Below are 13,374 nucleotides of genomic sequence, written 5' to 3' on the forward strand. Positions count from 1 at the left end.
AAGGCGGAAAGGTGGGGACTGCTGGGTGCGCTTCATTTTTAAAATTTTAAACAAGGGCAATTATGCCCATTCACATAATTGTTGGATGCACCTAGCATGTCCCAAAGATAAAAGACTCAATTGGCCCAATTCTTATTGGGCCACCCAAATTGCAGTTGTGATACTTGAATGGTGAAAAATATAATTAAGTCTAATATTAAATTTTGAAAGCTGTTATTATTTATTATTTACCGTTATTTTTTTTTCTTTTTGAAGACGATATACTTAACCAGAGTCTAAGATTAATTTATCGAGGTATTGAATTTTTATATATAAAAAATAAATTCTTATGTACTGTTATTCCCTATGGATGTATCCCTGCATCTCATTTTTGTTATCATTTCTTGCCAGATAGAATAAATAGAAGAGAGAAAGAGACACCTGTTATTAATCAGAAGAGTTATGTTTACATGGATACAGATTTCAACAGAGGTCTCTTAGAAATCAAATTCTCACCATTCATGTTTCTTTCTTTTCCCTAAACATCGAAGGTTCTCCCTCCCTCTCTGTTGTCTCTACCCAAAGAATTTGTACTAGTGGCTTTTCTGTACCTAGAATGACTTTAGAGTGTATGATTGCTTTCGAACCCATTCATCATAATCTTGCAGCGTCTGCTGAAGTAGTAGTGGCACCAGCTTGTCCACCAAAGCTTGCATCATTCTGTACATAGCCAAAAGAGATTAATCTTCCTAAGCAAAAACGGCAAGTTATTAAGTTTTCTTCAAAATGATAGACAAGAGTAAGACATACTTTGAGTACAAGACAAGGGCACCTTTACTTTTCATATTTAAGACGTGTTTGAGTAAATAGTTTAGTATTTGTTGAATAAGTTCTTATCACATGAAACTTATTCATAAGTTTACAGTGAAGTTTATTGAAATAAGCTAAATTTGAATGTCATAAACCACTTTTATGAGCCTAAATAGGCCCCTAAATAAATCCTCTAAAAGAAACAAAATGATTTTACACACAAGCATAAACAAAGTATATGCCACAGACATAGAACGTTGAAATGAAGAAAAAAATCACCAAATTCCCTGGAGAATTTTAAGTTCTGTTGTCTTCTAAACCTCAAATAATTTTTCATTTAAAGTCCAAATTGTAAAAAAAGGTTTCTCCCAGAGGGCCACAGGTTTATTTATCAACTATGTTAATCGCTGAATATGACTCCAATCACCTTGCATAGACTGAGTTCTTATTTATCATTTATGTTAAAATAGAATCCATAGCAAGTAGAAATTTTGTGCACATCCTGAAGAATCACTAGGAATTCCATCTCAATATTTACTAATACAATATGTAATGCCATAATTGGTAATGTCAATATTTAAGTAGGAAGCTTACTCAACTCGACAGATCTGAAGGAGAAATGTTAAGGTGAAATATTTACATGATGATAAACCTCTATGGTCTTACAAAGGCTACATCATAGAAAAGGGTAAGAAGGAGGAGATACTAAGCCATCAATCAGAAAAATAATGGCTGAAGATTTTTCCCTAAATTTAGTCCACAATAAAACTTGATAGATAACTGCAATATATTAGTTTCCTACTCCTCATATTAACTTTATATTCCAGTATTCTAGAATCTTTCAATTTCCAAGAAGTGGCTATTGTATATCTTCCTCCTTTCCAGAATTAGGCATAACATCTATAGCCAGTAATAGTTGGTAATTTTAAATTGAGAATCTACATGCAATACTTTATGTATAAATATATCATCAGAGAACTTGACCATGCGGAGTGCATAACCTAAAAGGATTAAATAAAAACTATGTACTAAATAACTCACATATTTCCAGGACCCTCAACAGCTGAAGTAGGCATCATGGTAAATGGTTGTGTGTAGATCTGCAGGCAGAGATCTTTCTTTTACAGATGAGAGAGGCAAATGCAAAAATCCATAATGTCAAACTGAAATATAGTTTAATGGTTACTAATTTCAAAACAGGTGACCTTTAACATATGAATATGCAGCAACAGAAAATGAATTAGTAAGGATTAAGAAGGAATGGGTCAACTTTAACTCATCAGTTTCTTAGAAAAGAAACAAAACAGAAATTGCACTTTCACCACAATAAAATTCAACTGAATCCATGGACTTTCTTTCCCATTAGGCTACAATATAATTTACATGAGGGTGATCTAAGTAAGGCAGTTCATGCCTTCATGGTCCTTGAAAACAAATTCAATCATCATAACACACAGGATTACCACTCGTCTATCCCAAGAAAGAGAAACAAATATGGATGTAACATTATATGTAATATTTATATATTTATGAGGATAAGACAAACCTCAAGTGTGAGATTCAAATTAACATCAACTTCTAAAAATGATTCGGCACCAGCACCACCCCATGTCATGTGGTTTCTCATGAATGCTGCAAATCCATAGAAATTATTAACAAACATTACCGTGACAATTCATAAAACACTGAAGTAGCCAAAAATGTCACATGAAACATGTATTGCAGATAAACTTGAATTCAGCAGAAAACTGTGTTGAAAGACTAGCTATTAGAAAGATAATAATATCAAAGGTTCTTGAGTAAATTTCTCTTGATATCTGGAGAAATTTCCATTTTAAGGAGTCTAAAAATCAGTTTGTTCTTTTCATCAAGAGGCCAACTAAATGGTTTTGTATCTGATCAACTACATAAATCCCATCGCATTTTCACAATTTTGTCTCTTTGCATTCATCTTAAGTCCTTTCCAGTATTTTCAGCACCACTGGGTGGGGAATATTACAAAAGATAGTATGGCCTATGGCGCTATGCTGTAAGGAAAACCAAACATCTTTCTCTCTGTTCTATGGAAGACAGAGCAGTTTCTTTGCACAAGGATTTTGATAGAAAATAAACATTTTTATAATTTAATTTGACAAAGCGAAGAATTTATATCCCATAAAACAAGGTATGACTATGCACACAGTACATTGTAGATACCTGAAAAGTGGTTGTTTTGCTCTTTCACAACTTCTGAACCCTCAAACTGAATAATATAGTAAAGTACCCAACAATTAAATGGGATGAGTGACAAAAGTAATGTTTCAAAAATTCATGTTCAATCAAACTAAGGTTTATATACATTTATTGAATCATAGGGCATTAATTAATATGCGTGTTTTAGGCATATAACTAACTTTTTTTTTAAATGCACATGCAAACTTAGAAATTAAGCAACTTTACTACTATGTGTATGTGTATATTTATTCATTGACTCTGTCTCTCTCACGCACAAACACACAGTTAGGATCTGTGGAAACCAATATAAAAAAACATACATACTTAGCACTATCTTTAAGTACTAAAAAATTTACTTTAAGAAATCCAGTTTTCATACAACAAATTTTTAGAAACTTTAAACAATTACATCTAATTTTAATGTAAAATTTTATATGACATGCACAATGAATACTCATTAATCTGGGAGTGGATAGTGTGGAACACTGATGGGTCTTTGAGACATGTATAAGATAACGGCGGGAAAGTAGAATGGGTTGGATTGTTTGCAAAGGTTCATGAGAGGAGAAATACAAATGCAGTTAGGGTAAGGTGGAAAAGTGGTGGGAGAGTGTAATGCAATGTACACATGAAGGCAAGGTATAGGAGAGGGGAATTGTGCAATGATAGGGGGGAGGGGGGAGGAGGAGAGAGAGAAACAGAAGGAAACGTGGATAAGGACAGGGCAAATAATGGTGTGGCATAACAGAATTTTAAGAGTGAATTGGTGGCTTAAGCCAGAGAGGGCAGAATCTATATATATCAGCTCTTATTTTTATCTCTTATAGTTGTGTTTCTTATGTTCGGCTGTGTTTCTGTTTATTGAGAAGTATTTTACCATGTAAAGGAGATTTCCTTGGGTTATATCTTATTTTAGTATCAATACCAATTCCTATAAAACATTCTTTAGTGTACAGCTAAAGGATCCTAACTTGTGTGTGTATAATGAATGTGTTTTTAGTGTCTCTATTACTCTCACCAAAAATGAAGCTGTTACGTCATGAACCAACCATTTTTGTTCTTTTCTGGTTGGGTTGAGGGGCACACCTTACAAGAAAGCATCTCAACCAAGCAATCTTCATCTGTTGAGGTAACCCGCAGATCCAGCAATGGGGCAGCTTCAAAGTTTAAAAATTGAAGTTTAGGCAGTTCACACCTACGCATACAAGAATAATTATTTGCTTTCAGAATCATACTTCTTCTGCCACAACCCTAGTGCAGTAAGATATTTGCCAAAGTTCATTAAAACATTCAGAAAAAGAAGTATTTGTTGTCTAAAACTCAAGTGTTTTGACAGTTTTTTATGAATAGTATTTTCAACCTATTTTGAATAAGAATAACTGATTCCATCAGCTGAACCATTTCAAAGTGTAGGAACTGTGAGAACCTAAATTTAAGAAACAGCTCCACTTTCTTGTGGACTCATGAAAATCACCTGTTTATCTACACGTGATCTTCATAAACAAGAAATACTTTTAATTTATAAAAAATACTTAAGAAACAGCTCCACTTTCTTGTGGACTCATGCAAATCACCTGTTAATCTACACGTGATCTTCATAAACAAGAAATACTTTTAATTTATTAAAAATCTAATAATTTTGGGTAGCTTCAGTTTGAGCAAAATTCAACACATGGCCTGTTATGCTCATTTGTATTGTCAGTGCCAAATATGTATGAAAAGAATTAGGTAAGCACCATAACCTGTAATCTGGTCCTGAAATTTACTCTAATTTATTTTGTCACAATCTAGATGAGTAACAAAATTTGCAGTATCCAAACCATTGAAACCTGAAAGAACTACTCAAGCCACCAAAACAGAATTAAGGAGGTAGCAGACCTGTATGTGTTAGCATCAAGAGATTGAAATGATTGGAAGGCCTTCGTGTTCAATACGGCTGCGATTCCACTAGGTTGGCTCAGAAATTCACTGATGTGATATTTATTGCCTCCAAGATCATCATTATATGTTGGCAGAATAATTCTCTCCTTTTTTGCAGCAAACAAATTTGCCTTCTTTTTGTCATTTGAATTCATGGAAGTTAATGCCTTCACCTTGAGATCCATTTTCCTAAATATTTCAATTCATGGTAAAAAAAAGCTAACAATTCTTAGCAAAGATCTCAATTCACAATATTTGAGTTCCACAACAAATCCAACAAAAAAAAAAACAAAAATAAGAACAAATTACTCTGACACCCCTGTGATTTCTTAAGATTGCACATCATACCCTTGCCTTTTTAACCCGTACAGTACCCCCTTAAGGAGAGATATTGTAAAGTAAGGCAAAGATATTGTGTGCAATCTCAAGAAACTACAAGGGAATGTCAATATAATTTGCTCTAAAAATAAACAAGAAGTACTACAAGATCTCATCAGTACACAAGTACACATAGCAAGGGAAAACTTTATCCTTAAAGCAAGTTCACACAATATAACTCGGATAAGTTGAAGCTATACGGCAGGTTGAATAGTTAAAAGAAAAGAGAAGGGGAGTAAGGTTACGGATTCGATACCCACTGTTAACAAAACTAACATTCTAACAACTATATATAAAAAAAAACTAACTAGCTAACCCGTGGCTGAATTTTTGTGTGGTGGGGGATGAACGTGTGACCCAAAATTGTCCATGTCCGTACCATTTGTTGCTCAAAAGGATAGCTTTTGCTGCAAAATCAAAGCACCAGGGATTAGGCTAAAACAGAGAAAGAGAACTCAGAATGGGAGTGTTTGATTGCAGAGAGAAGAGAAAGGAAATGGTAGTTAGAGTGATCACCCATTAATCTGTTGGGTGTTGAAGGAATACGAAGAAAAGGTTGAAACAAAAGCAGATTACAGAATAGTTGGACAAGGAATTGGGGAAATGCTGCTGTCTGTTACTGACAACTTTAACGGAAAACAGAGGTTATTAACCGCATAAGTGTTGCTATTTGCGAGGAGGGGAGGCATGATTTTTTTAATCAATTATTAATCTTGAATTCATTTAAATAGTTAACAAAAGTACAATGCAATTGAAAAATTAATGTTGATTTTTCTAATTAATACTCCCCTTGGGTCTTTATTATAAAACACTTTGTACATCAATCACACCAATAAAAATAATTAATTTAATTGATTTTATTGTTTTTTTAAGTTACTAATGCATAAATTATTTCTTTATTAATAGTTATTAACTTGTTACGCGTTATGTGAAAATATTAAAATTTACAAGTATTATACATCACTATCAATAAAAACATAAATACTTAAAATATTGAATAACAACAACTAATGGAAAAAAATTAAATATTTCATTTGAATTCTAAAATGTGTTATAAAAAAGATTATCAATTCCTTCTAAACTATGTCATAATAAATAGGTAAGTAATTATTATTATACTTTATCTTCTAATATACTTATGATTCATTTTAGAGGATTTAAATTCACCAAAGAGTTTAGTTTAATTGCTTTTGAATTGTGAGTTATTGTAAATTTGTTTTACATGTTTTTTTATTCTTACATATAGAAGATGAGGAGCTAAATCCAAAAATAGGATTTGTCCAAATGGTATTAGGGTCAAATCTTTTGAGGTTTAATGTTGAAGTTTTATAGATGAATTAAATATAATTAAAAATAAATTTTTTTATTAAAGATGATCAATTAAAATTTTTAAAAAGGATTAATCATCTATAAAATTAATGATATATTACACCTATAATTTGGGGAAAAAACACACACAAACATTAATGTAATATTTAATGTTATAAATTGTACATTTGTACAATCAATTTTATTTATATATACATAAATTTTGTTTATATTATATATACAGTACTTGTGCGTGTCTAAAAACTTGTTATTTTTCTTACTGTACTAATTAAAATAGTTAGTTTATGAAAGATTTTAAAATAGAAAATATATATGCATAATATATATATATATATATATATATATATATATAATATTATCCTTAATTATTATTTTAAATAAATTATTATGAAGTATTTAAAACTAACATAATATTTGTTTTTTAATGTATATTTTAATTCATGTTGTAGATATTTTATAATTAACCCTTTAAGAAACTCCTTGAAAAGATTTTATATCCATTATATTATTTCAATTTTTTTGTAAAATGTTAAAACACTTTAAAAAAGGTAAAAACATAATCAATATTTAATAAAAAAAAGTATTTATCTATACCAAAAAAAAAGTATTTATTAGATTAAAGATGTAAAAGCCATTTCATTCATACTTTAAAGTTTTTTAAATAATTAAAAATAATTCATTCCTAAGTATATTAAATATTCTAATTAATACTTTTATTATACAAGAATGAGAATGTAATATAAATTTATAATCTATTTAAATTACGCAAAGTTCTCCCTGTAAGATTAATCCTAGTTACCTCTTAACCACTATTTTTAAGGCATCAGACATATGCCTCTTATTTCTTGCATATTAAAGAATATTAACTTATACAAATAATGAACTTATAATTAATAATTTGTCAGAACAATAATTAAATAATATTTGATAATTTTATTAATTATTTATAAAAATAAAATATTAAATACTCAATATAATTAAAATTTTAATTTCATTAAATATTTTTTATTGCTATTCATTTTAAGTATAAATGCATAATTAGTATTTTCCATTCATTTATATATTTAAATTTTAAACTACCCATATAAAATGAAAATCTGACATAAAAAACAATGATTACTCTCACAATGTTATTGAGATTATAACTACTTCTCCGCATAAATAAAGGAAAGCATTAACAATTTATTACTTAACTTTTTCATTCTTTTTTTCCAATGTCAGTCTCAAATGAAAAATGACCTATTTAGTCTTTTATTTTATTTTATTTTCAATTTGATCTTTTATTTTTTAAGAAATTTGTTTTAATTTGATTCGATAAACTGATGTTGTTAATTAGATAAATATTGGCGTCCAAGTATAAGTAGAAAATGTAACCTTCTCTCACCTCTTCTTCTTCCTCTACTTACTAAACAAAAACAATCAATGAAAGACATTATTCAAAAAACAACAACAATCATAAAACATGACAAATTATAGATTTGTCTGAGTTGGCGACATCGAAGTCGTGACACAATGAAAGGGGCATGAAAGCTGTGAAAACGAACCTCGAAATCGTGATACATATGCACTCCACGCCATAGATCTGCACTTCGTCATGATAGATCTGCCAAGGACTTCATGGTCGCTCGTTGACAACATTAGGAAGATTCCCAATAAGACCTCATCAACGACCTTAGATTCCTCCTTTGACGTTAGGCAGATGTTGTCTAGTGAAGTTGTAGCACGTGCACCAGACAACAATTTGACATGTTTTTATCTTCAGAGTGCTTCTGTATTAACCCTGAGCTTTGCACTTGTTCTTCGGCGGTTTTCTTTTTCTTCTCCTGATAGCGTTATCGGTCTTTTTGTGAGAATTGTTCCATTTGATCCATGCATTACTTGTTTTATCCATGTTTTTTTTCCTTGATTTCATCACTAGTCTTCCTCAAATCACTGTTGAGGCTCTCCATTTTCATCCACATCTTCTCTCCCTTTAATGATATCAAGAAATGTCTGCTTCACGATTCTGTCCTCTAGACTGTGAAAAGATATGACAGCAAGCCTACTCCTAGGTGCAAGGCAATCAAAAGAAGAATAGAGGGAATCCTCAAGTGTCTTCAGTTCATCATTAACAGCGATTCTCAGAGCTTGAAACACCCGGGTTGCAGTCTTTATCCAACCTTTCCTTCTACCTCTTACAACGTAATTAAAACTTTTATATGGATAATTTCATTTCACACTTTTTAATGATAAAATTTATAAGCAGAGCACAAAATCATGTTATAAATTCTCTTCAAATGTTATAGCAAACATGAAGATCAGGAATGACATTGTAGAGAAAATAACGAGAAAGTATGTGATAAATAATAATCAATTAATGAACACACATGAGAAATTATGCTTACAGTAAAAAAGAAACAGAACTGCAAAAGAAAACTGGAGAAGGAGATACCTCTCATTAGAGGAGTCAGAATAAGATCTAGCAAATCACTAGTCAAATGCAATGCTCCATGTAATGGGTTATTGATAATTTTCTTTTGCAGAGTTTGCCAATTACTTTCTTCGACATACCCCCTTCAGAATCTGGCCAGGAATCGAATGCCTTCTGCTTTAAGACTGGCCTGTCACAGGCCTGTGCATCAGTTCTACGAAAGAAAAATGATGTAATACTTTACAGCAAATGGGCAACCATATATCATAATCATCACACGAGAAAGATTGAAGAAAGCCATCAAAGAAGTTTCCAGCATAAAAGCTTTCTTGCAATTGCATATGATATGTAGCTTTAGGCCTGAATCCTTCTTTCCATTCTAGAGAAGTACTATGGTTCACTACCTAACAGAAGCAAAAACAATAAATGGTATCGGTTATCTTGTATAAGAAAATTTAATCCTCATTAGAGACGGCAGACAAATCAATTAATAACTTTGTAAATAAATTTTGGACAAAGAAAAATAAATCTGCAGTTTTCCCATATGTAAAACTGAAGTGGTTCACGGTTAAATTACATCCCATATGATTCAATATGAAGTGGAATTATATAATCAAAACTGAGTCCCTTTTAAATCGTTGGAAATTTGAGATGTTGAAAATTATAGGGTACTCCTTGATCAATGAATATTTTAAGTAAAATGATTTCAAAATTTCGGTTGTCATATCAAATGCAATTGGTAATCAGCATGGTACCTACATGAAAACTAGGAATAGTAAAAAATGAAGCTTATAATTAATAGAAAAGAGGACTGCAAAGAACAAAAGACCAACAGTTTCAGCTTAAAAATTGTTTAAGAACTGCAATCATATACATTGGCTAAGACAATATTTAGAGCTTTTGTAGATTTTTCAAATTATTCATGGGAATACCTTCTTAGATATTAATTAGAAAAATAATAATAACAAGTTTTATGAGCCTTAAATTGTGGAAGATGAAAGTTGTAAAGTTGTAAGTTACAAAGTCTTGAATAAGCAATTATGTGAGCATTCAGTATTCTTGAATAAACAAATTATGTGAGTAGTCACTCTATTCTAGTATAAATAGGGGATCATACTCTTGTATTTGGTGTGCCAAATGAAATAAAATCTTCTTCTTCTTCCAACAAAGTGGTATCAGAGCTTCAGTTCTAGAGCGTTGAGAGAGAAACACTTTGTGAGTTGAGAGATGGCAAGCAATGGATTGAGTATGTTTCAATTCCCTCGTCTTACCAAAGAGAATTATGATAATTGGTGTCGTCGCATGAAAGCCTTGTTAGGTTCTCAAGATGCATGGGAGATTGTAGAGAAATGTTATATCCAACCTCAAAATGAGGCTATTTTGTCACCAAATGAGAAGGAGACTTTGTTGAAGTCGAAGAAGAAGGATCAACAAGCACTTACTTTCATTCATCAAGGTTTGGATGAAGCTATGTTCGAGTTGGTGTCAAATGCAACCACATCCAAAGAAACATGGGAGATTTTGAAAACCTCCCTTGAAGGTGTTGATAAGGTAAAAAAAAAAGGTGCACCTACAAACTCTACGTAGAGAGTTTGAATCATTGCATATGAAGGAATCCGAATCTATCTCAGATTTTGGCAACAAGGTGTTGGCTATTGTGAACCAAATGAAGCGTTATGGAGAAAATATGGAAGATGTTCGTGTGGTGGAAAAGATCCTTCGCTCCTTAATCGCTAAATTTGATTATGAGGTTTGTGCTATTGAAGAGTCTAAGGATTTAGACTCAATGATTGTAGACCAATTGATGGGTTCTCTTCAAGCCTATGAAGAAAGGTTCAATAGAAGACATGATGAGCCATTGGATCAAGTCCTCAAAGCCAAAGCTTCTTTGAAAGAAAATGGAGGAGAAAGTAGTCAAAAAGCATGTGGACGTGGAAGAGGACGTGGTCGTGGCCAAGGAAGAGGAGGAAGAGGAGATCGTGATAATTTTGACAATAATGAATGGAGGAGCCATCAATCCACTAGAAGTTGTGGAAGAGGAAGAGAAAGAGGTAGAAACAATTATGAAAAAGCATATGAAAGGAGGTATGATAAATCTAATGTTGAATGTTTTAATTGTCATAAATATGGCCATTACTCTTGGGAGTGTAGAACAAATGTTGAAGAGAAGGTCAATCTTGTTGATGATAAAGAAGATAAAGAAGTTGAAGAGCCAGCACTACTACTATCACTTAATAATGGTGAGAAGGAAGACAAATGCTTATGGTATCTTGACAATGGAGCAAGCAATCACATGTGTGGATGCAAAGAGAAATTTGTGGAACTTGATGAGAAGGTGAAAGGAAATGTTTCTTTTGGAGATTCTTCCTAGGTGCAAATCCAAGGAAAAGGTACCATTTTAATTTCTTTAAAAGATGGTGCTCACAAATTAATCACGGATGTTTACTATGTTCCTAAACTAGAAAACAATATTTTGAGTTTGGGACAACTTGTTGAAAAAGGGTATGAAATTCATATGAAAGATTGTTGTTTATGGCTTCAAGATCAAAAATTTAATTTGATTGCCAAGGTGTTTATGTCAAGAAATATAATGTTCACTTTGAATATTAAAACCAATGAAGCAAAATGTTTGAAGGCTAGCATAAAAGATGAATCATGGTGTTGGCATATGAGATTTGGGTACTTGAATTTTGGAGCACTAAAATCCTTAGGAGAAGAGAATATGGTGAAAGGGATGCCTCACATCAACCATCCTAATCAATTGTGTGAAACATGTCTCCTTGGAAAGCATGCAAGAAGGAGTTTTCCAAAAGAAGCTAATTCAAGAGCAAATGAGCCTGTCCAACTTGTTTACACCGATGTGTGTGGCCCAATCAATCCTCCTTCATGTGGTAACAATAAATATTTCTTGCTTTTTATTGATGATTATAGTAGAAAGACTTGGGTTTATTTTCTAAAGCAAAAATCTAAGGCATTTGTAGTTTTTAAAAATTTTAAAGCTCTTGTGGAAAATGAGAGTGGTTATGTAATCAAAGCTCTAAGATCCGATAGAGGTGGCGAATTCACATCAAAAGAATTTAATGAATTTTGTGAAAAATATGGGATTCGTCGCCCTCTAACAGTTCCTAGATCTCCACAACAAAATGGGGTAGCAGAGAGAAAAAAATAGAACTATTCTTAATATGACTTGATGTATGTTGAAGGCTAAAAATATGCCAAAGGAATTTTGGGCCGAAGCTGTTGCATGTGCCGTTTATTTGTCCAATCGCTCCCCAACAAAGAATGTCAAAGATCAAACACCACAAGAAGCATGGAGTGGAGTGAAGCCAAGAGTTGATCACTTGAGAGTATTTGGGAGCATTGCATATGCTCATGTACCCGACCAAGGAAGATTCAAGCTTGGTGATCGGAGTGAGAAACATGTGTTCATTGGCTATGATGCAAGTTCAAAAGGCTACAAATTGTACAATCCAAACAATGGAAAGACAATTGTGAGCCGAGATGTCGAGTTCTATGAAGAAGGCACATGGAATTGGGAGGAGAAAGAAAACACTTATGATTTTTTTCCGTACTTTGAAGAAATAGATGAAGAAGCCTTGACTCCAAATGATTCAACTCCAGCTCTTTCACCAACTCCTTCAACCAATGAAGCCTCATCATCTTCCGAAGGGAGTTCAAGTGAAAGGCCAAGAAGAATGAGAAATATTCAAGAATTATATGATGAAACTGAAGTTATAAATGATTTGTTTTGTCTTTTTGTTGACAGTGAATCCTTAAACTTTGATGAAGCAATGAAAGACAAAAGGTGGAGACAAGCCATGGAAGAAGAAATCAAAGCCATTGAGAAGAACAACACTTGGGAGTTATCAAGCCTTCCCAAAGGTCATGAAGCAATTGGAGTCAAATGGGTGTTCAAAATCAAGAAGAATGCAAAAGGAGAGGTTGAGAGACACAAAGCAAGACTTGTAGCTAAAGGCTACAAGCAACAATATGGAGTTGATTATGATGAAGTGTTTGCACCGGTTGCCTGCATGGAGACCATTCGTCTTCTTATTTCCTTGGCAGCTCAAAAGAAGTGGAGAATTTTTCAGCTTGATGTAAAATCGACATTTCTAAATGGCTATCTTGAAGAAGATGTCTATGTTGAACAACCAATGGGTTTTGTCATCGAAGGTCAAGAAGGAAAAGTCTTGAAATCGAACAAGGCGTTGTATGGTCTAAAGCAAGCACCGAGGGCATGGAATACTCGCATTGACAAGTACTTCCAAGACAATGGGTTTGTTCGTTGTCAAAATGAGTATGCTCTTTATGTTAAAACTTTTAATAATGGTGAT

The 13,374-nt window shown here is 32.5% G+C and overlaps 2 protein-coding genes across 6 annotated transcripts; one reads left to right on the forward strand and one right to left on the reverse strand.

Moving 5' to 3' along the window:
- Nucleotides 1-396: 396 nt before the first annotated feature.
- On the reverse strand, nucleotides 397-5,956 carry LOC114383547. 5 transcript variants are annotated; one of them, XM_028343232.1, is made up of 8 exons: nucleotides 5,818-5,954; nucleotides 5,618-5,708; nucleotides 4,882-5,112; nucleotides 4,090-4,198; nucleotides 2,986-3,031; nucleotides 2,336-2,421; nucleotides 1,831-1,903; nucleotides 397-699 (listed from the first exon to the last, which is right to left on the reverse strand). In XM_028343232.1, exons 1-7 carry the CDS (start codon nucleotides 5,819-5,821, stop codon nucleotides 1,865-1,867), a joined length of 606 nt encoding a protein of 201 aa, XP_028199033.1. In that variant the 5' UTR covers nucleotides 5,822-5,954; the 3' UTR covers nucleotides 397-699; nucleotides 1,831-1,864. The 5 variants fall into 5 exon arrangements, 4 of the variants coding, with proteins under 4 accessions (XP_028199033.1, XP_028199031.1, XP_028199034.1 ...); XM_028343230.1 differs by having other exon boundaries at nucleotides 1,831-1,889; nucleotides 5,818-5,951; XR_003660539.1 differs by having other exon boundaries at nucleotides 630-699; nucleotides 1,831-1,952.
- A 4,311-nt stretch (nucleotides 5,957-10,267) lies between these two features.
- LOC114383892 lies at nucleotides 10,268-11,411 on the forward strand. Its single transcript, XM_028343604.1, has 2 exons — nucleotides 10,268-10,580; nucleotides 10,672-11,411. The coding sequence occupies exons 1-2, from the start codon at nucleotides 10,268-10,270 to the stop codon at nucleotides 11,409-11,411; spliced, it is 1,053 nt and encodes a 350-aa protein (XP_028199405.1).
- The last annotated feature ends 1,963 nt before the right edge of the window (nucleotides 11,412-13,374 follow it).

This window comes from Glycine soja, chromosome 14 (genome assembly GCF_004193775.1).
Source record: "Glycine soja cultivar W05 chromosome 14, ASM419377v2, whole genome shotgun sequence".
Classification (NCBI taxonomy): domain Eukaryota; kingdom Viridiplantae; phylum Streptophyta; class Magnoliopsida; order Fabales; family Fabaceae; genus Glycine; species Glycine soja.